The sequence below is a fragment of the Triturus cristatus genome, chromosome 8, assembly GCF_964204655.1.
Source record: "Triturus cristatus chromosome 8, aTriCri1.1, whole genome shotgun sequence".
Taxonomy (NCBI): domain Eukaryota; kingdom Metazoa; phylum Chordata; class Amphibia; order Caudata; family Salamandridae; genus Triturus; species Triturus cristatus.
This window is the reverse complement of record NC_140591.1, coordinates 748,954,156-748,980,264: the sequence shown is the minus strand read 5'-3', so window position 1 is coordinate 748,980,264 and position 26,109 is coordinate 748,954,156. Positions and strand designations below refer to the sequence as shown.

The 26,109-nt window shown below is 38.5% G+C and overlaps 1 protein-coding gene and 1 long non-coding RNA gene across 2 annotated transcripts in view; one reads left to right on the top strand and one right to left on the bottom strand.

Moving 5' to 3' along the window:
• The window catches only part of LOC146805020 (uncharacterized), a 32,949-nt gene extending 22,717 nt beyond the window's left edge, over positions 1-10,232 (top strand). Inside the window, exon 2 of the long non-coding RNA XR_014967776.1 lies at positions 9,836-10,232. This is a non-coding gene — a long non-coding RNA (uncharacterized LOC146805020). The remainder of the gene's footprint in view (positions 1-9,835) is intronic.
• The window catches only part of LOC146805018 (acetylserotonin O-methyltransferase-like), a 540,006-nt gene that overhangs the window by 274,471 nt on the left and 239,426 nt on the right, over positions 1-26,109 (bottom strand). The window contains exon 4 of the mRNA XM_085622167.1: positions 10,493-10,561. Within this exon, the coding sequence (XP_085478293.1) occupies positions 10,493-10,561 (69 nt within the window). The remainder of the gene's footprint in view (positions 1-10,492; positions 10,562-26,109) is intronic.

Below are 26,109 nucleotides of genomic sequence, written 5' to 3'. Positions count from 1 at the left end.
TCTACTGAACAGATTTACACCAAACCTACAAAAGGCACTTCCTTGACCTGAGGACTACCTCTCTGCCAAATTTCAAGTAATTCTGTTCAGCCGTTTGGGCTGTAGCTGTGTCTAAAGGTCCTATGGAAAAATGCATGGGAAAAACGTGTTTTGGGACCCCCCTTTTATCTCAGCCCCCGCTTGACGAATCCCCCCGAGACTTTCAGGGTAGGAGCGGAGCGTAGCGCCCCACCTATTTTGAAAAATTCGCGAGGATTCGTCAACCGGCGCCAAAGTTATTCAAAATAGAATGTTGCGGATTTCCTATGGAAACGTGGTCCTAACTATAACTACCTACTGGCGACCGCCAGTAGGTAATATATATATATATATATATATATATATATTTTTTTTTTTCTCCTTTTTTTCAGCATATATATGTATATCACACCAGCTTCTCTCCCATCAGCAAAGAAGAAAGTGACACAGCGGGCCTTGTCAGGATGTTTATTGAGCAATTGACTGGTTTTGGCAATCAGCCTTTCTCAAATGCCGCAGTTCGCCTCAGAGTGTCCCAGTCATTCTCTATATTGAGCTCCTATGTATATATATCCTGTTTTCATCCCCAACATTTAGTACGCAGCATTCCATATTGGGAAATGCTGTGACTTAAAAGGATTTGTAGAAATCCAGAGGATCTAGCCTTAGCTCAAGATAAGAGCAAGATGAGATTATTATCAAGGGGATACCCAATAAACAACATACAAGGGGCCATCAACAAAACCAAAAATTTGGAAAGAAATGACTTATTGATTTCAAATAAAGTCAAAAATATGTCCCAGGTCTCAAATCAAAACTCTGATGAGTTGAGACTTATCATTACATACAATGCTCAAGAAAAAGCAATAAAAAAGATTATACACAGAAACTGGGTTTCGGTCAAAAATGATCCTATAATTGGTAACAAGCACCCCACGAAACCAAGTATCACTTATAAAAGAGCACCGTCTTTGTATAATTGCTTAGTTTCTAGTAAACCTGATTCTGAAGAACCTAGACCTTATGGGCCTTGCGGCGCAGGGTACGCCTTAATCTCCTGAGTTCACCTGCTTTGTCGAAAAATAACACGGGACACTCCATTAGGCGTAGAAGATAAGGTTTATTAGCTGCAGCTAAGTACAGTTGTCCCAGAAGTACACTCGGTATGTTCTTAGGAGACTGCTGCTTTACTTCGTGGCGCACAATCTTTTATAACACACATATTCACAAAGAACACTCCCAATGCATACAGGGTTAACCAATGAGAAGAATGTGAAAACAAGATATTAAGTAACTCAAATAAGCCTCCCTTCCAACTGTGTTTGACACCCTTCCCCACAAGTTAATCAGTGTTAGTGTTTATAAGTCGACTTGCAGGTGGCAGGACACATTTGTATGCCCCGGAGGACAGTTGTGAAATGAGAGAATACGAGTAAAGAATAGCGAAGGCCAGAGGATAAGATAAAGTCAGGAAAGAATGGTGCGAACCAACAGATAGTCGAGACAGGGATCAGTCAAACCAGACGAGGATTAGTGAAGTCGGCCAGACCCTGACACCAGCTATAAACAGAGGCAGGAGGTTATTTGACACGTTGCAGTAGGATGAGGGAAAACAACACCTCGTTCACCGTGCTGCCTGAGTGAGGGCAACACAAAATGGCGGAAAGACACAAAATGGTGGCTAAATACGAAAACTGAATTACCTCAAATCTTCCAAAATGAATAACTGGCTAACATCTCTAAATGGCTTCACCAAATGCAAGACATGCAAAGCATGTCAATATGGCAAAAATAAAACCAGCTATCAAACTGCATTTTTCAATAAGGAGATCAAAATCAACAAACCGCTCCATTGCAAAACAGAATTTGCCATATATATATTAGAATGCACATGTCAATTTAGATATGTAGGCAGCACTAAGCTGCCTGTCAATAAAATAATTCTGCAACATATCCGAGCCATAAATAATGGTGATCCGACCTACCCAGTCGCAAGGCATTTTCGAGAAATTCACAAAAATATCTTAAAGGATTTTTCGTATTTTGTTATAGATGCCAAACCCAAAATCAAAAGCGGGGGCGACAGGGAATACCAACTCAGAAAACTCGAGACCCGTTACATTCTAAATTTGGACAGTAAATCACCAGGAGGGTTAAACAATACAGAAGATCTATATACTTACTTATAATAAAGTCCTGCCCCACCTGTTACTCCGTGCAACTTTCTCACATGATACAAACCTTATCTTACTAACTTTTGTGAGATACTTTTACATAATTGATGAGATTAGGTCCTCATATCTATTTGGTCTTCCCCTTTTTCCGTCTAAATGAACTGAATTTAACAACTCTAAAAGCAATATGAGGGAAAAACCAATACAAACTTTATAGAAGCTGCCATATCACCTCAACCTGGTGAACATTCCAGTTATTTTAGGTTCACTCCATGCACTTTAGTATTTTACACTAGTTTTTATTCATTTTATATGAATAAGAAGATAGGAAAACTATATCACTTTTTAGGTAGCACTTGGCACTTTTTTATGGAACTGATTTTTATACTATTTTTATTTAGTCTATGAGAATTTTTTCATGATTATTAATTTGTTGTAATGGGGGATTTAACCCAGTATTGTTTACATGTTAATATAGTCACTCTACTCCTCTTAGCAAAATATGCTTTGCGAAGAGCATTTTATATCTGTTGCTTTTGGTAATATAATTATTTATATATTTATTATATGTTTAATAACCAAAATCTTTCATATGCCCATTTTAACTAAAATTATCAATTTTTTAATCTAAGCGGGTTTTTTCAGGAGGCTATATTGAACTAAGGGAGTCGACAGTACATGATATGCATTTATTGTTACAACATTTCTTTTAAAGTGACTTAATTTGAGAAAGTATTTCTTTTACGAATTGAATAGTATGTTTTTCTGTTTCATTACCATTTTCCCATCACGTGATAACCTGTAGCACGTTTAAATGGTCTGTTGGCACTATCAGCGCTGTCATGGGATCAAGGTCCGCTTCGGACTGAAACGCGTAATGGCCGACACCGAAATCCAATCTTAAAACCACACTACTTTGGGTCCGTGTCTGCTTTACTAACGAACTACTATTGAATGGTCATGAGCAGCTGTTGTTGATATATATATATATATATATGTATATAAATATAAATATATATATATATATATATATATATATATATATATATATATATATATAGCAGGAGAGACACAGAATCGCCCAGTTCCCTCGCTCTCCACAGTGCGGGTGCGCAGTTCACGTAGACGGCAACACAAATAATATTTCAATCCACCACGTCTCCACCACAGAAACCACGCTGCGCACTCCAGCTCGATCATGAAAAATCCTTTAATCTGTTTCCGAGAAAATCGCTAACACAAGTGGTCCGGCACCGTGGCCTTCGTCAGTGTTATATATATATATATATTGATATGTGTGTATGTCTATATACATGCATATGTTATTTTTTATTTTAAAAAAGATAAAATAATTTTTAAGAAACTTCCACCTGTGCCATCTCTGTTAAGTTATGTGAAATAAATAAATAGATTGCAACGGTTACCCTAAGGTTTTCTGGCGCTTAGCTCTACAGGCAAGAAGACAGATTTATAAGACCCAGAGTAATTTTAATTGCTAAAAAGCCAAGTCTTTAATGCCTTCCTAAAGGACAGCAGGTCTGGGGAGGCCTGGATGTGCAGATGACAAAACCTCTCCCCTCGTTGGCTTTTTTGCATTTAGCCACTATCACCATCTTTGCTCCTAAGGCACGCACGGCTCTGCTGGGGGTGTACTAAGTAAAACATTGCCTAAGGTGATCTGGTCCTATGTCACGCAGAGCTTTGAAGGTCAAACAGAGTGATTTGATTCTGATCCGTTGCCTTATTGGCAGCCAGTGGAGCTTTCTAATTTCTCTTTTGACTGATGTATAGTTCGGAATTCCTGTTAGCAGCCTGGCTCCCTCATTTTGCAGTAATTGAAGTTTATTCAAATGTTGCTGCTAAATAGTCAGGCATAAGTTGTTACAATAGTCTGGTTTAATCCACTTTCTGTCTCGTCCCAAAACTTTTTGCCTAAAATGGACTCCCATAGATGCATTGCAAACCCTTCACTCATTCTATCTAATTCATTCATCTAACAGGTACATATGTCCACCACTTGAAAAAACAACCTACATCTTTTATATACTAATCCAATTCAAATAGCTATCTCTATTCAAAGTTCTTGTATGAGATCACAAGAACAGAAACCTAACAAACGGAACAACAACTAATCCTGCAGCGAAAAGGAAGCACATAATACTACCTATTTACCTCTAACCTTGCCTTTTGTAGAAGTGTGCTACTTACTACAAAGCAATTTGATGCCTTGTCAAGGGTAGTAAACACTGTATAAATATAATTTACAAAATACAAATCTCTAACAGAACATATGCATACACTTAAACACCTATCTTACTTCACAAAGATGTATATGTGCCACACATGCAGAAGCTTTCCAATCTACCCTCCAGCACTCACATATGTATATACAGACACTGATGTACATACATATCGCTCATTCACACTCTGTACACATACTCCCTTCACATTTATAACATACACTCAGTTCATACCTACATGAACCCCACACAACCACTCAATATCAAGTCACTAACATACCCTTTATAGACACACCTTCCACATATATATATATCTCTCAAAAAAATATACATGTATCACACACTCATGGAAATTTAAGTTTTCACACTCACACTACAAAACATATATTAGATATATCTAATCCACATACACCACACTACACATACACATCATCTCATTATTCAGACACTAAGAAACACTACATAGAAACACCACAAAAATGTCTTCCCCACATACGCACCCTGGCCACTCAGCCATAGATACACATCTTCCTCACAGGCTCCCAGTAGCATATTATTTATTATAAATTCACACTCATACACACACACTTATAAAGAGAGTTACTACAATCAATACATGCACATTACACACACGTATGGATACATCGTATACTGTGTCAGCACTGATTTATATGCATCACACATACAAACTCAGATACTTTACATACATGCACTCAAATATATATGAATAAACATAAGTGAACATAAACACAAACATTTTTGCTATTTACCGCACATGTAACTTTCAACTACACACACATATTTATGGGCACATATTCCTAATACTCCCACACTTATGCAGTTTTTGTATGGTTGATACTAGGGAGGTCATAATGAGAAACATGCCTTGGTGAGTCTACATTTGCTTATCATTCAGCTGCTGTTCTCTCCTTGTTCAGCTGGGAACTAAACGTTGGTTGATTGACAGTGGAGGTCAGTACATATTGGTACAGATTGGTACATGTAGATTTACTATTCCCTTTCATTTTATTAGTATACTTTCTAATATATTTTACACTTCCCATAAATAATTTAAGTAATTATAACAATGTTGGTAATCTGTTTGTATTTGAAAAATTACTGGAAAACAATCATCCGCATTTCATACTAAAGATGAGGAAAGTGAGAGTATTTTAAAAATGACTTGAATTATTTTATACAATCACCTGTCACACAAGCTGTAACTTCTACTGTGAAGGAAATTTCAAATAGTATTTCAGTATGTCAGTTCTCTGCTTTGACCTAATCTGAAGGCAAAACCAGAAAACGCAAGGTCCCGGCCAGTGCCAGAGTTAATATTATTTCTCCTACATAGAATCCCTCAGCACTTCCTACAGACGTTAGGTAGAAAATGTTAAAGAATGCACAAAACAAACCAAAATCTAGCATACTGTCTAAAAATAATCATATTTCTTTACAAGATACTGTTTAAAATTCTGACAGGTCGACCAGTGAAGAATCCACTTCATGTTTTGGACCTCGCAGTCATGAAATTACTATTACAAGTTCTATTGTGCATTGAAAATTATTATTGACCATATATATGACACAGATGACGATATTTATGGGTATGATACAGATGATGACAAAATGATCGCGATAATTTGTTTCCTCCTCTTCCAAAAAAGTCTAAAATGGAAGGTGATGAATACAGAGTTTGAAATAATAATAGTTATTTTAGATACTTTTGGAACAACTTCTTTTGATCCCACATCCATTTTTCCTCCCAGTCCGCCAAATGGTTTTCAGTAGAACACAAAGGATAATATATTTATGAACAAAATTGCTAACAGTCATGATGCCCTTGTCCAAATCACTCTACTAATGCTACTGTAACTCTAGTTGATGATCCTAACATGCAGCTATTCTTTAATAAATATGGAAAATACCTTAAAAAATGGATAACTAGAGTCTGGTCAATGAGCCAACATAAATTACTAGATGCAATTGGTCTTCTAATGTGGATTTGGGACATTGCTGAATAGGCCAGAATAGAAAACAAACCTATAGACCTAGAAGAACTATCTAATTGTGCTCAAAAAGAGATTTGTCTATTGGGATATGCCATATGTCACCACGTTTGCATCATTGAACTAAACTCAATCTTCTTTAAGAAAGATATTTCAACAACCTGTTGTCGCCAGGGGGGGTAGAAGCGAGCGTGAACCCTTCTGCCAGCCACTTCAACTCCAAATTCAGTTCCTTCAGAGGTTGCTACTATGCTACTCATGAATACCACCCTCAATTCTGCCAACAAGAGGTTTCAGGGACAAAGCACCAGAGGTCTAAGAGGAACCACAGTTACCGGCAAGTATACATTATGGCCATCCTTATCTGTGTGGTCGTCTGTCAAAAGTACTTGGAATTTTGCTTGGAAAGCAATAACAAAATATCCCTGGGTCCTATCAACTGTCCAAGGCTATATAACAGGACTCTGTGCTCCTCCAATTCAACACTTCCAACCATTACATATGTCTCAAGTTCTAAACCTTTTAGGGAAACAGAAAATTCTGACTTTACTCATTAAAAGAACAATTGAGCCAACAATCTAGGACCATTCAGGTTTATTAAGCAATTTATGTTTAGTGCAAAAGAAAAACAAAAAGATGTTTCCTGTAATAAACCTCAAACAGTTAAACCAGTTTGGGATTTACAGTCACTTTCAACATGGAAATAATCCTAAATTGGAGAGATACTTTCTTACAAGGAGCCTGGATAGTTCATCTAGATTTACAAGATGCATTTCTAACAAACCTGATTCACAAAGATTACAGGAATTATTTTCAGTTCCAATGGGAAAATCAAACCTTCCAATTCACGTGTCTTCCTTTTGGGATAAATTCAGCTTCCTGATGCTTCACACATTTATTTAAACCAGCGTAGCGTCTCTCAGAGCCCAGGGTGTCAGATTAATAGTCTATTTAGACAACATTTTAGTAATGATTCACAAAACATCATCAACTCAATGTTATCTGCCATTAGCAATCTCCCTTCTGCAATCTCCAGGGTTCATAATCAGTTGGAGGAAATGTTCTCTTGCTTCATCAATTACTACAGAATTCTTGGGGGTTCTGATAAACTCACAAACAGTGGTCTCACAACTTCCTCAAACAAAATTGAAATCTATTGGAGATCCAATCTTTACAAAACAATTCCACGATTTTATAACTTACCCTAGCCAGAATAATAGGCTTTCTCTCTTCACCGATGCATGTGATTTTTCCTGATGCCCTTCATTATCGGGCCCTACAGAGACTCATAATTTGACATCTAAGTTAAGGTCTTTTAAATATAGATATAATGTCTCTAGTTCAAGAGTCTGTCCTAAACCTCCAGTGGTGGTGATACCATTTGAAGGCTTGGAACAGCAGAGCCATTTTCACTTCCACCTCACATCTTATCTTGCAAGTCTGACAGGAAGATACACAAGACTTTGTTGTGTCTCGACCGGAAGCTCATGGTCAAAGAAGGACCATTTAAAGTCCCATTATGAATGGACAACCTTACTGCAGTCAAGTATATCAATCATTTAGGAGGAACAAAATCCAATCCTTTAGCGGAATTAGCAAAAGGATTTAGGAAATTTAGGGTCAGATGTACGGCCATTTTTGCATACGCAAACGGCTTTGCGAACCCTTTTGCGCACGCAAAAACAGCATGGGAAATGTACAAACCCCATTTTGCGGCTCGCAATTTTTTGCAACTCGCTATTAGGAAGAGGCATTCCCTTCCTAATAGCGAGTGCAACCCTATGTAAGAATATTTTGTGTCTGCAATTGCGGGTGCAAAACACTAGCAAATGACCAACCTCTTCAAGAGGGTGGTAATAGGATCGCAAAAGGGAAGGGGTCCCCTGGGGACCCCTTCCCCTTTGCAAACGCAGGGGAAAATATTTTTTAAAAGCAGGCAGTGGTCCCAGGGACCACGGCCTGCCCTTAAAACATGAAATAAAATGTTTCATTTTTTATTTTTTTTAAATGCATCCCATTTTCCTTTAAGGAAAACGGGCTGCATTTAAAAAAAACCCAGAAAACTGCTTTGTTTAAAAGCAGTCCCAGACATGGTGGTCTGCTGAGCCCAGCAGGCCACCATACTTGGGAGGGCCTGCCATTCCCAATGGGGTCGCAAATTGCGAGAGGCTCATTAATATTCATACGTCTCTCTATTTGCTACCGCATTGGGAATCGCTAACAGTGTGTTACACACTGTTGTACATCCAAAATAGCACCTTGCACATTACGAGTCGCAAAAGACCTGCAATTTGTGAGGCAATATTTTGGTCGTTGTACATCTGGCCCTTAGTCTCCAAAACAAAATTTCAGTTCAAGCACAATATCTACAGAGGAATCTCATCAAAAAAATATTCTGGACTCCTGCCACTGGTGTCTACATTAACTTTTAATATTCACAAAGATTTCTTCCTGATGTGGTCCCTTCTCATTTCACCAGAAGCTGCACAGTTCATCTAACAATCTTTGGCACCAGACCAGGTGCATCAAAGATTTATCAACCCGCACAGTAAAATTGGGTGAGATGGTGTATGGAACTAAACATAAATGTATAACAATGGTTGTCATTTCTTGGGGCGTCATTGGCACACGAGGTAAGTTACAAAAATATCAAAACTTACAAGTTAGATATCTTGGCCGACCTTGTCTTGTTAGATGGAAAACCACTATGAGAGAATCCTCTAATTTGTTGTCAATTAAAAAGAGAAAGATTTTCCAACCACCCTCACTTTGAAATATGTGTCTCATTGGGACGTGAATTAAGTTGTTAGCTTCATTTTGAATTGGTCAAACAATGATGAACTTTCTTAAAAAATTTTATCTGCAAAGCTTACAATGTTGTTGTGTCTTGTCTCAATTAAAAGTCTTTCTGACATTAGAGCCCTTGAGATTTCCAAAGACAATACACTCCAATTGGAGTGGTCTTCATTTCAAGACAAACCAATAATAAATTACACTCTGTGTTTTTTCAGTATTTTCCAAATCACCCAAAGTTATGTGTTGATTCTTGTTTAAAATTTAATGAGCAACATGGAGCCTTGTTAAGAATGTCCTCCTCCAAACAATTACTTATTTATACAGAAAACCACATAAATCATTTTTATCTCCAAATTTAGATGGCTGGGTTAAATGTATCATATCTTCAGCTGGTAATGACATATCCAGTTTCAGAGTGCATTCCACTGGAGCAGCACTTGCATCCAAAGCTTTTGATCTGGTTCCAGGTTGGAGGACATTCCTAATTCAGCTGATTTTCCTAGACAATTATGAAGGAAAGTATACCGTACATTAAAGAAATGGAGGAAAGTATTATCCCCACTCATCATTCTAATTACCCTCCCTTTTATAATTTCAGCAATTCCTCCACAACCAACTACAATGCTTTACGAATTGGATTGTGGTCCCAGAAAATCAACTTCCTGACTTCTCAATGGAAAATGTTCAGATCTCAAGTTCACACCAGTCACAGTTGGTTCCAAGAGTTATCATTGTTCAACCTTCAATATTCTGATTGGCTTCTTTCAAGATGTATTTGCTTTGGCTATGGTTATCAGTATTATGTTGATAATTATTATTTTGGTTGTCTCTTGTCACACAAGAACGGAGGACTATCCCCCACAGACAAAATAATTTTTACTGATTGGCTGTTGGTTTCTTTGTTTCCCATTGTACATTTTTTTCTATGCCTTCCCGACAATTTCGTTTTTAATTTTTGCTTGCTCTTGAAATAAAAGCAATATAACAAAGCACAATTCTTGCCTCCATGTTTTTAATAAAATCCTTCACAACTATGTAGGAAAATCTGTGTTTACTGCTACAAGATGAATTCTCTTTGAGTCAGAGAACATTGTTTTAGAGATAGAGAATGGTCATCAGTGTATATAATTAACATCATGAGAAAAGTGTGTGCAGAAGTAGTGTGCTGCTCACTTTGTTATTGTTGCAAATATGTGAGAACAATGCTAGTGTAAACCGTGTCTCTCCCTTACAGAGAAAATAAAATGAACATTACCTGTAGGTCGCTTCAAACGTGTCTTCTGTCGATACTCCTAAAGCTCTTTCATGTTGATATGACCCTTCCCTGTGAGAAAATGATAACCAGAGGTGTTTGCAGATATTTTGATACAGGCTTCGGTTTCCTCACACTCTTATTTCAAATTATGTAGCAAATAAAATGAAAATATTAGGAGACAAATGTTTCCATTTGGTATTAGCCTGCATTCTCTTCTATATATCATGGTATCTGAGCTATATATGAAGTATATATGAACTATATATTTGACTTACCTTGCAGGAATCCATAAACCACTTCACTGCTCACCGACACATTTTATGATTAATTATGTGAGGAACCAATATAATTCCTCTAATTAATGTTGATTCTAAGGTGGCATCTTGCTTGTATTGTGTGTGATCCTAAATCCTCTGAACCTTACCCAACTGTTCAGCTCTTTTGCTTACCAACTATGGTGCACTAAACAAGTACTGCAAAATTCCTCGGACAAGATTTACTAAAGATATATGCAATGCTATGCAGCTAGGGAACATAGTGCCCAAAAGCATTGAGGACGCACTGGACTCAACGCCAATCAGCAGCATGCAGACGGTAGTGTAATTAGTGCTTCCGTGAAGGTTCCATTAAAAGCCTATGAGTAAGAGGCTGCTGCCTCGAAATGCGTCAGGTGAATGAAATGCCTGGTATGCAAATGCTGGTTTGTGTCTCCAATAATGAACCGGAAGGTTTTATTTGAAATCGAGTGCGTCCGCAATGCTTTTGGGCACTGTGCTGAATATATATATATATATATATATCACTGAAAAAACCATAGGTTTCAGGGGCGTTATAGTTAGCTGGACATTTCCTCGTACAAAACCCTAGAAATTCCCCTGTTATAGTTAGTTCAGCTAACTATAACTCGCGCCCCTGCAATGCACTGCTGATGACGTCACATATTACATCACTCATGACATGGTCAGTGACATCACTGATGACATCTTAAATGACATCACTGATGACATCACTGATGCTGTCATCCATGTGATAAATTAGTGCATCTTCTCACACCCTAATATAACCTTTGATACACCGACTCAAAATTTCAGACGGCCATTTTGACAACCATAGATACTCCAATACCAATAACTACTCACCCACTCATTGACTTTTAGGTCTACACTCACTCACCTGTACAGTCACTCATACTTACAGTCACTCTGTGCATTTATACACCTATATAGACACTCACACACCGCCAATCATCCATTGAGGTACTGACACATCTAGTCAGTCATGCAAATAATTAATCACAGTAAAATTTACTCACCTATACAGTTAAAAACACTCAAGTTCACTTACTCATAAAAATACTAACTAATTCTGTGTCTTCCTGCAGAAAAACAAACAGCACATGACACAGATATCCTTGCACTATGGCGCATACAGCCACTCCCAAAATCACACACTCACATATAAATAGTTATATACTCTTACACACATATACACTGCGTTTCACATATGTAGTTACTGACACATGTACAACTGAGGTATACATTCAATCACTAACACATCCATACATACACTCTCCCAACCATACAGTCCATCACAGATGCACTCTTAAAAACATGCACCCACTGAATCACCCACTCACACATCTAGTCACAGAGTCACACACACCCTACCCACACAAACACTCAGGCACCCATACAGATACTCAGACAACCAATCAATAACCCATATAGACACTCATATAGCTATTCACAAAACCATGCAGCCACTTATACACCAACACAAAGACACATACAGACATTCACACAGTTTAGTCACTAGTCTGCAGTAAGATACATTTAATGACTCACTTATAGACTCAGTTACGCACCTAGAAAATCATCCATTCACACATTTGTACACCCACTTATTTTTCAACAGGCCTTTCCCTATATATATATATATTAAACATAATAAAACTGTTCAGAAACACATACTCAATGGATAATGTCATCAGTGATGTCATCAGTGATGTAATTTGAGATGTCATCAGTGATGTCATCAGTGATGTCACTGACCATGTCATGAGTGATGTAATATGTGACGTCATCAGCAGTGCATCGCGGGGGCGCGAGTTATAGTTAGCTGAACTAACTATAACAGGGGAATTTCTAGGGTTTTGTACGAGGGAAATTTCCAGCTAACTATAATGCCCCTGAAACCTATGGTTTTATCAGTGAATTTCTAAGGTTTTTTAAATGCTAATTCCTAACTATAACGTACCTGAAACCTATGGTTTTTTCAGTGAATTTCAAAGGTTTTTTAAATGCCAATTCTTAACTATAACGTGCATGAAACCTATGTTTTTTTCAGTGAATTTCAAAGGTTTTTTAAATGCTAATTCCTATCTATAACTTATCTCTAAAGATATCATGAAAAGCATTCTTTTTTAAAAGTAGGGTGCACATTAGTTTTGTGGAAAACCATCTTTGTGATTGGTTAAGAAAAAGCAGTTTCAACGTGGAGTACATATCATAGGATAAAATTTGCTTAGCTAAACCACACCTGCTACTTGCATTTGGAAGGCACTGTTCGAACTTAAAACAATCGTCAACTTTTAACCTGCACGTGTCGTTAAATGTTCAAGAAAATGTTACAAAAAAATATGGTAAAGTTTCAAAAAATTGATGAACTTTTAACCTGCACGTACTGTAGAATGTTCTAGAAAGTGTGTTGATAGAATACGTTGCACTTCTGACTTTTATGTGTTGTTGAATATTAAAAAAATAGTTCATATGGACAATTAAAAAGAAACCAATAGAGAAGTTTTGAAAGCTAAAAGAATCAAGAAACTATTCTAATTTATTCTTTACATGTATTTATGTGTGCAGCAACACAATTATAGACACAACAGCACTAGGAAGAGGAAGAAGCAGGGAGTGGGGGGAGGGGGGGAGATGGGCAGAATGGCACGCATGCACAATTAAGTACAACACACATATAGACTAACAATGGCCAAAATGGAACACACCAACAAGGAGCACAAGTCACACAACCTGCCAACATCACACCACTGAACGAGCATAGAAGTGAAAACCACGCTGCATTCATACAGGATGTGTACAAAGGCCAGTCGTTGGCGTTGTGGGATGTCTGTGACCGTGGTCATCATGGATGAGATGCCCTGCATGTGGCACATGGTCGAGTTCACAGTGTGTTATGTTGCCAAACGGCTGCTCCTCCCTCCCACGAGCCCCCACACTTTTGTACGGTGAGCTGTTGTATCTCGTGCACTCGTACGGCACGCCATTGTAATGTCTATTTGCGCATGTCCTGCTACATTCCAACTACAACATCACGTTTGGAGGTGGTGCATGCCACTTTACAACATCGACTGCTGCGGCTCTTGTAACAGGCCACACCAGAACACAGAGACACACTTACCGCACTTCCTGTACACGGACATGTCTGAGACACTCCGTTCCCCTTGCCGGATAGGCACACCCCTGCACTGACCTATGAACAACAGACCAGCACATGCCAGTTGTGCATGCAGGAGGATGCGTACGTAACTACACATCCAGGCTCACTGCCAATGCTGAGGTGACAGCACACTGTGATGTTGCAGGGCTCGTGCCTATCATGCTAAGACAATGACCACAGGGACACACTTACTAAGATGTGGGTTTGGGGGGCATTGGCGGTCCTGGAGTTGTTGAGATGAGTCTTCTGGCCCTCATGGGTATCCCTGTATCATGCTCATTGACTCTATGGCACCTGTGGGTGTTCTGGTGTGGCTCTTGGCAGTGTTCCCTTTCATGGTGCAGGTAGTTGTCCTGCTTAACACCAGCAGAAAGCAGGTGTAAAATCCCTGGTGCTAACGTGTCTTATCGCCGGAATTTGTTTCGCATTGCAATTGGTGTGAAAGTTGTGATGTGATTTTTTTCATGTGCACAACAATATACGAACTGAGCAGTGTATCTCGTCAAGATCCAGCACCTGACGCACTATTCCCAATCAATATAAATACAATGAGATTTCTTAATAGATTTTGTGTGTACACTGTAAGTGCAGCCAATACCTCAGTGCAATACAATACAGGATTTTAGTATTTAGAATAAATCGCAAAGGTGCACCTCGTGTCTTTTTGCACGGGAACGGCTACTCTCCATTTCATTATCAGCACTTAAACGGAAGTAAAGTTGAGATAAATCTAACACACTATTCAGAAGTTGGTGCAAACTGCAGATATCATCAGTATTCCAGTGATAAGTGCCCCAAAATTTAACACCATGGTGGACTCCATCAAATAACAGTAATAAGAACAAGAAAGAGTCACACAGCAGTTAAGAGAACTACCAAAAACATTATTAATTTTTTTTCAAACTTTATTTTTTATAATAATAAATATATAAACGATAAACTATTTTCAAACTTTATTTTTTTATTAACATAAATATAAACAATAAACTAATAAACAAAATGTAACAACAATAATACAAAACAACAAGTCGGAACACTCCTGTGGGAACCACGGATGTCGACGATAGACCTGGAAAATCAGAAAGATTGTTAATAAAGTTTTTTGCAGAAGGCACCATGCCCACAACGTTTTTCTTCAGTGGTGAAGAAATTTCTAACTTTTTCCAAGGGGCAAACAAAGACCAATGCCACCTTCTTCATTCGCAAGATTTGCCAAAGAGTTCTGTTACGAGGGGATCCTAACAAAAAATACTCGTGCGGCACAGCGGGGAACAACCTTTACAACGCAACTTTTACAACGCACTACCATTACAACGAAACTGTTACAACGCAAATGCATTGACAGCGCATGCCATTACAACGCAAGTCTTTACATCGACTTGCACTAGATGGCGTGCTAACATTAAAAATAGTGTAGTTTACTATCCAAACACCTTCCCTACTGTTACGTGGACTGGAGTTAGAATAGTAAATTACACTTTTTTAATGTTAGCACGCCATCTAGTGCAAGTCGATGTAAAGACTTGCGTTGTAAAGACTTGCGTTGTCACTGCATTTGCGTTGTAAAAATTTCGTTGTAACAGCATGCGTTGTAAAAGCATGCGTTGTAACATCATACATCCGAAACACTCCTGTTCTGTATCTGTAAAAAAGAATCACAAATAAATGTATATTAATAACTTTCAAATTTATACTATTCCATTACTGTACAAACACATTTTATATAAAAACTGACTAAGAAACTATAGCCCTGAACCACAAGTGTGACGATCGTTAAAACACTACATGCATAGTGCATACTACTTTGAAGCAGTTCATGCCCTAAAGCCTACCTCACTAAAAGACTACATGCTAACTGACTAAATGATTACAGTACTATAAGGAGACACACTGGGTGAGTGACAGGGTGCTTGCTAGAAGAGTATGAATACTAACTAGGGAATTGAAGGTGTGAAACACAACTGTGTAGGTGATTCGAGGACTGCATCCATACTGCATGGGCATTTAAAGCAGTCCATGTGCTAAGGCCTGGCTCACTGCATGACTACTTGGGTACAGACTGAATGATTAGAGTACAGCAAGGAGAGTGCCTAGGTGAATTTATAAGTGCTAGGCTTTTCACACAGGGAATGGATTAATACTTGGTACTGAATGGGTCACTAGAGGAGTGCAAAGGCAGTCACAAGTGCTGGACTGTATGGATACTGACTAGGAAATTGAGTGTGAAAGACAAGTGTCTGGGTGGTTAGAAGACTGCATGCATAGTGCATAGGGGTTTGAAACAGTCCATGTGCTAAGGCCTGGCTCAGTGTATAAATACTTAGGCACTGACTGAATGATTAGAGTACTGCAAAGATAGTATCTTGGTGAATGTATAAGTGTTTGGGTTTTAGCACAGTGAATGGATTAGAACATGGTGCTGAATGGGTCACTAGAGGACTGCAAAGGGAGTGACAGGGTATTTCCTGGAAGTGTATGGATACTGACTAGGGAATTGAAGGTGAGAAAGACAAGTGTGTAGGTGGTTAGAAGACTGCATGCATAGTGGATAAGGGTTTGAAGCAGTCCATATACTAAGGCCTGGGTCACTGGATGAGTACTTGGGTACTGACTGAATGATTAGAGTACTGCAAGGAGAGTGCCTGGGTGAATTTATTAGGGTTTGGCGCAGTGAATGGATTAGTACATGATGCTGAATGGGTCACTAGAGGAGTGCAAATGGAGTGACAGTGTGTTTGCTGGAAGTGAACGGATACTGACTGGGGAATTGAAGGTGTGAGAGACAAGTGTGTAGGTGCTTAGAGGACTGCATGCATAGTGGATAGGGGTTTGAAGAAGTCCATGTGCTAAGACCTGGCTCAGTGCATGAATACTTAGGCAGTGACTGATTCATTAGAGTACTGGAAAGAGAGTGTCTTGGCGAATTTATAAGTGTTTGGGTTTTGGCACAGTGAATGGATTAGTACATGCTGTTGAATGGGTCTCTAGAGGACTGCAAAGGAAGTGACAGGATGTTTCCTGGAAGTGTATGGATACTGACTAGGGAATTGAAGGTGTAAAAGACAAGTGTATAGTATGTTAGAACACTACATGCATACTGCATAGACATTTGAAGCAGTCTATTTGGTACTTAGAAACTGACTAAATAATCAGACTACTTCTAGGACAGTGCTTAGGTAAAACTTTTAAACGTTCAGTTCCGCCACAGTGAACAGAATAGTACTAGGCCTGGGCTAAATTTCCGTTCCGCTCGCGGAAATCACGATAATTTGACATTTTCACGTTCCGCGGAGAGCGCGAAAATGTCAAAATTTCCGCATTCCGCAGCTTAGCGATAATTTGTTTCTTGCTCGCGCTGTAAAATAATACTTTATCGCGCGCAATCGCCTTACCTGAATCCCCGCGTTCGCCGACAAGTTTTCCCGATCCGGTCGCGTTCTCCACGAGATGTTGGATTGTTGGTAGCCATTTGAGCTGTCCTACGGCAGTTCGCGCACGCAGTAATATCATTGGTCGAGCGATCACGTCTTTCTTCTCGCGATCATGCACCGCGAGAAGAGTGAAAACAAGATGGGCGCGCCCGCGAGCAACCGCATGGGTAAGTTGGCGAGCCGCGACCACGCAGAAAATACCGCGAACGGGCGGGAAAAAAACGTCCGCATCTTCACTATATTTCTGCGTGTTTGCGGAGATTCTTAACATTTTTGCGATAATTTGCGAAAGTCACTTTCGCAAATTCTGCCCACCCCTAAATAGTACATGGTACTGCACCTTAGTGTCAAACCCTGACTCATTTTATCAATGCATAAGCAAAGACTAGCTTCTAATGCTACTAAAACTTGACAACATGAGAGGTTTTAAATTAGTTATCTGTCAGCAAATACACGATGTTACCAAATGCTTCTGTCACAGTGGTTCTCAAATGCACACAGACTCACAGTGTGATTCTAGACAACAACCACTAAACCTAGGAGTTTACCAAAAATCATTCACTACTGTGGAAGTGGTAAGCGAACTGCACATAATCTTCATATTTCAGGACTGCACTTTTATGTCAAAGCCTGACTCATATAATCAAAGCATAAGCAAAGACTGGCTTCTAATGCTACTAAAACTTCACAACATGACCGGTTTTAAAACAGGTATATGTCAGCAAATACACGATGTTACCAAATGCCTCTCTCACCATCCTTACACAAATGCACACAGACTCACAGTGTGATTTTAGACAAGCAACACTATCCTAGGAGTTTACCAAAACTCATTCACTACTCTGGAAGAGTTAATGGTACTGCACACAATCTACATATTTAAGTACACCACATCAGTGTCAAAGCATAACTCATTTAATCAACGCATAAGCAAAGACTGGATTCTAATCCTACAAAAACTTCACAACATGACAGGTTTTAAAACAGTTATCTGTCAGCAAATACATGATGTTACCAAATGCTTCTCTCACAGTGATCCCAAATACACACTAACTCACAGTGTGATTCTAGACAAGCACCACTATCCCTATGAGTTTACCAAAACTCATTCACTACAGTGCAAGTAGTAAGGGAACTGCACACAATCTACATATTTCACAACTGCAATTTACTGTCAATGCCCGACTCGGTGGTTAGCCAAAATATCGAGTTTTAAATTTCGACCTACAATAATATCGTGTTTTTAATATCGTAGGTACAGAATATCGAAGTCAAGAATATCGATGGACAGAATATCGATCCCAAGGTAAGTAATATCGAAGTAAATAATATCGAAGTAATTAATATCGATGTAAGTAATATCGTAAGTAAAAATTTCGATGTCAATAATATCGATATTTATTTAGTGTAATGTCATTTAATATGTATTTTATTTGTATGTGAAAGATTATTGTAATGTATTTTAATACATTTAAAAATAAATGTTTAGAGATTTATAATTATTTTACATTTAATTTAGCGTTTTAGTATCAGAGCGGGTTGTGGGTTTATAGGGGAATAGGGTGGGAAGTAATTTAATTATAATTAATGAATTAATATGTATTGTTTAATTGGTATTTATGATTAATTAATTGGTAATTAATTAATAATTGGTAATTAATTGATTAATTAATTGTTAATTAATTATTAATTGTACAATTATTTTATTAATTGGTTAATTATATACATTATAATTAGTTTATTATTAATATTTATTTATTGTTAATTAATTGTTAATTAGTAATTAATTGGTGATTTAATTTTATTAAGTGATTAATTGATAATTAAATTAATTATGTGAATTTTAATGTGTAGTGGGTTGTGGGTTTATAGGGGAATAGGGTGGGAAGTAATGTAATTATAATTAATGAATTAATATGTATTGTTTCATTGGTATTTATGATTAATTAATTTGTAATCAATTAATAATTGGTAATTAATGTGATTAATAGATTAATTAATTTTTAATTAATTATTAATTGTAAAATTACTTTATTATTTTGTTAATTATATAAATTATAATTAGTTTATTAATAATATTTCTTTATTGTTATAGTTAATTATTAATTGTTAATTAGTAATTAATTGGTGATTTAATTTTATTAAGTGATTAATTCATAATTAAATTAATTATGTGAATTTTTATGTGTAGTGTGTTGTGTGTTAAAGGGGGAATAGTGTGGGATGTAATTAAAATTTATTTATTTAAATATTTATTTTACATAATTGGTATTTAATAATATTTTTTTTTTTAAACATTGTTAACATGCAATTTTTTTATAAGAAATTATTAAATTGGTTATAATGTTAATAGAATCACTATGCTATCTAGTGCTTTCCCAACTGTTTTACTATCTGGAGTGGGAATAGTAATTTTTACCCCTACGCTATCCAGCGCTTTCCCTACTGTTGCACTCTCTGGAGTTGGAATAGTAATTTTTACCCCTACGCTATCCAGCGCTTTCCCTACTGTTGCACTCTTTGGAGTTGGAATAGTAATTTTTACCCCTACGCTATCCAACCTTTTCTCTACTGTTGCACTGTCTGGAGTGGGAATAGTAATTTTTACCCTTACGCTATCCAACACTTTCCCTACTATTGCACTCTCTGGAGTGGGAATAGTAATTTTTACCCCTACGCTATCCAACGTTTTCCCTACTGTTGCACTCTCTGGAGTTGGAATAGTAATTTTTACCCTTACGCTATCCAACACTTTCCCTACTATTGCATTCTCTGGAGTGGGAATAGTAAATTTGACCCTTACGCTATCCAACACTTTCCCTACTATTGCACTCTCTGGAGTTGGAATAGTAATTTTTACCCCTACGCTATCCAATGTTTTCCCTACTGTTGCACTCTTTGGAGTTGGAATAGTTATTTTTACCCCTACGCTATCCAACGTTTTCTATACTGTTGCACTCTCTGGAGTGGGAATAGTAAATGTTACCCTTACGCTATCCAACACTTTCCCTACTATTGCACTCTCTGGAGTGGGAATAGTAAATTTTACGCTTACGCTATCCAACACTTTCCCTACTATTGCACTCTCTGGAGTTGGAATAGTAATTTTTACCCCTATGCTATCCAACGTTTTCCCTACTGTTGCACTCTTTGGAGTTGGAATAGTTATTTGTACCCCTACGCTATCCAACGTTTTCCCTACTGTTGCACTGTCTGGAGTGGGAATAGTAATTTTTACCCTTACGCTATCCAACACTTTCCCTACTATTGCACTCTCTGGAGTGGGAATAGTAATTTTTACCATTACGCTATCCAACATTTTCCCTACTATTGCACTCTCTGGAGTTGGAATAGTAATTTTTACCCCTACGCTATCCAACACTTTCCCTACTGTTGCACTCTTTGGAGTTGGAATAGTAATTTTTACTCCTACGCTATCCAATGTTTTCCCTACTGTTGCACTCTCGGGAGTTGGAATAGATATTTTTACCCCTACGCTATCCAACATTTTCCTTACTGTTGTTTTTGTTGAAGTTGGACTAGTAGTTTTATTGTGTCTGATATTAAATATGTTTTGTAATATTTTAGCTATTGTAATATATAATTAATAATAAAAATTATTCAAATTAAAATTATTGATTATTATTTGCTATATGTAATTATTTAATATTTATTAATGTTATTGTTTTATGTGTATAGATGTATTGGTAATTTAAATAAATATTTAATAATTTATATGTTATAGAAATTATTATTAAAAGTAATTATTAAGTAAGTGTATATATTATATATTATATATATGTTTAATTAAAGTTTCATTTAATTATATATATTTATTATAAATTTTACATATTATACAATATATTTAATTATGTTTCTTTGATTTATAAGTATTATTTGGTTTATTTTACATATATTTTTAAACTAAAAAAAAACCGATATTTTTGAATTACGATATTTTTGACATCGATATTAAATTATCGATATTTTTGTACTTACCATGTTGTAGATAGGATGTCGATATTCTTGACCACGATATTTTTGTTGCGATATTTTTGTAGGTCGAATTTTTGTCTTTCGAAATTATGTCATACAATCGCCTGACTCATATAATGAAAGCATAAGCCATAACTGTCTTCTAATGCTACTAAAACGTGACAACATGACATGTTTTACAACACTTATCTGTCAGCAAATACACGATGTTACCAAACACTTCTCTCACAGTGGTTACCAAATGCACACAGACTCACAGTGTGATTCTAGACAAACAACACTATCCCTAGGAGTTTACCAAAACTCATTCACTACAGTGCAAGTGGTAAAGGAACTGCACACAATCTACATATTTCACGACTACACTTTAATGTCAATGCCTGACTAATTTAATCAACGCATAAGCAAATACTGGCTTCTAATGCTACTAAAACTTGACAACATGACAGGTTTTAAAACAGTTATCTGTCAGTAAATACACGATGTTACCAAATGCTTCTCTCACAATCCTTACCCAAATGCACACAGGCTCACAGTGTGATTTTAGACAATCAACACTATCCTAGGACTTTACCAAAACTCATTCACTACTGTGGAAGGGGTAAGGGGACTGCACACAATCTACATATTTAAGTACAGCACATCAGTGTCAAAGCATGACTCATTTAATCAACATATAAGCAAAGACTGGATTCTAATGCTACTAAAACTTCACAACATGACAGATTTTAAAATAGTTATCTGTCAGCAAATACATGATGTTACCAAATGCTTCTCTCACAGTGATCCCAAATACACACTAACTCACAGTGTGATTCTAGACAAGCACCACTATCCCAATGAGTTTTCCAAAACTCATTCACTACAGTGCAAGTGGTAAGGGAACTGCACACAATCTACATATTTCACGACAGCAATTTACTGTCAATGCCTGACACATTTAATAAAAGCATAAGCCATAACTGTCTTCTAATGCTACTAAAACTTGACAACCTGACTGGTTTTAAAACAGTTATCTGTCAGCAAATACACGATGTTACCAAATGTTTCTCTCACAATCCTTACCCAAATGCACACAGACTCACAGTGTGATTTTAGACAATCAACACTATCCTAGGAGTTTACCAAAACTCATTCACTAGTCTGGAAGAGTTAATGGTACTGAACACAATCTACATATTTAAGTACAGCACATCAGTGTCAAAGCATGACTCATTTAATCAACGCATAAGCAAAGACTGGATTCTAATGCTACTAAAACTTCACAACATGACAGGTTTTAAAAAAGTTATCTGTAAGCAAATACATGATATCACCAAATGCTTCGCTCACACTGATCCCAAATACACACTAACTCACACTGTGATTCTAGACATGCACCACTATCCCTAGGAGTTTACCAAAACTCATTCACTACAGTGCAACTGGTAAGGGAACTGCACACAATCTACATATTTCAGAACTGCACTTTTCTGTCAAAGCCTGACTCATTTAATCAAATCATAAGCCATAACTGTCTTCTAATGCTACTAAAACTTCACAACATGACAAGTTAAAACAGTTATCTGTCAGCAAATACACAATGTTACCAAATGCTTCTATCACAGTGGTTCCCAAATGCACACAGACTCACTGTGTGATTCTAGACAAACAACACTATCCCTTGCACTATACCAAAACACATTTCTTCATCTAGAAGTAGTACTTCATTTTAGTGTAGCAACATAACATAACTCATTTCACAAATTCATAAACAATGACTGGTTTCTAATTCTACCAAAATATAAAAACTGCACAGTTATCTGTTTACAAACACATGAAAACCACAAATGCCTATCACAGAATGGTTTCTACATGCACACACATTGTAGAGAAAAAAAGTAATCCCTACACTTTAGCAGGAAAAATACATTAGTCTGATTAAAATCAAAATAGTCTACATACATCCCCTCACAATTAAATAACTCATCTTTCAAGTTCTTTTGTAGATTAAGAAGTATATCAATCACTCACCATATTTTCTTTTACAGAATCTCTGCACTGTGTACCTCTCAGCAAAAGCAAAGAATAAAAAAGTTTCCCTTTCATTTTCCACACATATACATGTAAACATCAAATCACAATCCTTCGCACATAAACTCAAAACCAAACACACATTTCTATTGGTTAGACATTTCAACCCTTTCCAACTGAAATACATTTCATCCCTTCCCCCAATCTGCCTTCTGCCTGTTACCATAGAAACAGGTCATGGAACACTGCACTGAGCTCACAGGTCACAAGTTCAGCACACAATGTTCCTACACAAGACAGGAAGTGTGCTTGACTTTTCAACATATCAGCTTATCATATATAATGTTGCTTACAATCTGTTTTTGTTAACCAACAACAATCATACCTTTAAAAAACAGAAATATACACCCTACCTTTCAGTGTAGAAAGTTGTCATACAACCAATGATTTCTTGTCGTTTTTCAAAAAACGTTGCCGTGGATCCGTGCACCCACCGCGAGAGAATCCGTGCATCCAACACGATAGGATGCGCGCACAGTGCGCGCATTTCCCCGTGTTTTTTGTTTTTTAAAAAGGGGGCCCCAGGGGGTCCTTCTGGGACCCCCTAAGCACCTCTGGAGGGTCAGAGTATTTCCACTCTGCCCCCTTTATATGTTTTACACACTTATTCCCCTTGCATCTTCAGCCTCGCTTCTACCGAGGCAGAAAATGGTCACCAACAGTTCCTGGTTTCGAATGTAGAGAGACACTCGACAGCCAATTAGCATTCAGTGCGCGATCGGGAAGGTGCGCGCTCGGTTCGGGGAGGGTGCGCTTACGGTGCGATTACGGTCCACAGATCCTCGCGGGCATAGATATCACTTACTTTTTTACCAAAATTTTCTCAGGAACTACAGAACAGATTCACACCATATATGCAAAAGGCACGAGTCCGAACTGAGGACTACCTCTTTGCAAAATGTGGTGTCATTCCGTTCAGCGGTTCGGGTTGTAGCTGCAACAACAGATCCTATGGGAAATTGCATGGGGAAAATGCATTTTGGGACCCCCCTTTTTTCTCGGCCCCCACTTGATGGATCACTGCAAAACTTTCAGGGTAGGAGCGGAGCGGAGCTGGCCAAAAGTTTGGAAAATTTTGCGAGGATTCGTCAACCGACGCCAACGTTATTCCAAATAGAATGTTGCGGATTTCCTATGGAAAATAGGTCCTAACTATAACTATATACTGGCGACTGCTAGCAGATAATATCTATATCTATATATATATTACCTACAGGCAGTCGCCAGTAGGTAGTTATAGTTAGGACCTATTATCCATAGGAAATCCGCAACATTCTATTTGGAATAACTTTGGCGCCGGTTGGCGAATCTTCGCGAAGTTTTCAAAACTCGTGGCCCACTCCGGTCCGCTCCTATCCTGAAAGTCTCTGGGTGATTCGTCAAGCGGGGGCTGAGAAAAAAGGGGGGTCCCAAAACGTGTTTTCCCCATACAATTTTCCATAGGGACCGTTAGTCGCAGCTACAGCCCGAACTGCTGAACGGAATAACACCAAATTTGGCAGAAAGGTAGACCTTGGTTCACACTCATGCCTTTTGCTCAAATGGTGTAAATACATTTAGTAGTTCCTGAAAAACTCAAAAGTAAAATCATAGATATATCTATGGGCGCGGTGGCCCACCCTGCCCAGCACGAGCTGTATGCAAATTGGCTGTCAAGACTCCAAACCAGGAAGTGTTGGCAGCCATCTTGTGCCTCGGTAAAAGAAAAGAGAAGAAAAAACGGGCAGAACGCAAAAAGGGGGCAGGGTAGAAACACCCTGACCCCCTAGGCCTGCTCAGGGTGTCCCATAATGACCCTCAGGGCCCAAAAAATTAAATTTCTTTTTAAAAAACTTGGCAAAATCCACGCTGGGTGCGCGGAACCTGCCGATAAAAAAAAAAATGAAGCGCGGGCTACCACGCTTCGTTGCTAATTTGCCCCCAGGGGGGCCAAATCCTGGGGGATATGAAAGTATTGGGTTGGGGGCCCAAAGGGACTGCCAGCCCCCGGGGCATTATGGAAATATGTGGGGGGGCTCACAGCCCCCCCAGGCCCAGGGACAGCCACCCCTGGGGCTTCAAAAATGAATGGCTGGGGGCTCAAAGGCCCCCCCAAGCCCCGGGGACCACCACCCCTGGGGCTTTGTGAAATTATTTGCGGGGGGCTCATGGCCCCCTGCAGCCCCGGGGACTGCCACCCCCGGGGCTTGCGTATTTAAAAAAAAAACATAAAAATACCCTGTGTGGTGGGGCTCAAGCCCCCCCACACTCCCCGGGGACCGCCACCTCCCGGGGCTCTAAATATGTAAATTGGGGGGTCCTTGACGGACCCCCCATCCCCGGGGACCACCACCCCCCGGGGCTTTCTAAATTGGTGGGAGGGGGGCTGTGCACCCCCCCTTTAGCCAATGATGGCCCTGAGGACTGCCACCCCCCAGGGCCCGCTCCTGCAGTGTCCCGGGGTGCCCACCCCCGGGACACTGCTGTTTGCTATGGCAGGGCGGGAGCCTCGCGGCACCCTCCCTGCCATAGCAAACTTGGTTTGAATTTTGAAAGAGAGAGCAGGGAAACCTGCTGTCTTTTTCAAAATTCAAACCAAATTGCTTTTCCACATGGGGAGCTGCATGTTAGCAGCTCCCCATGTGGAAAAGCAATGCCGGCTCCCGCAGGAGGCGGGGAGCT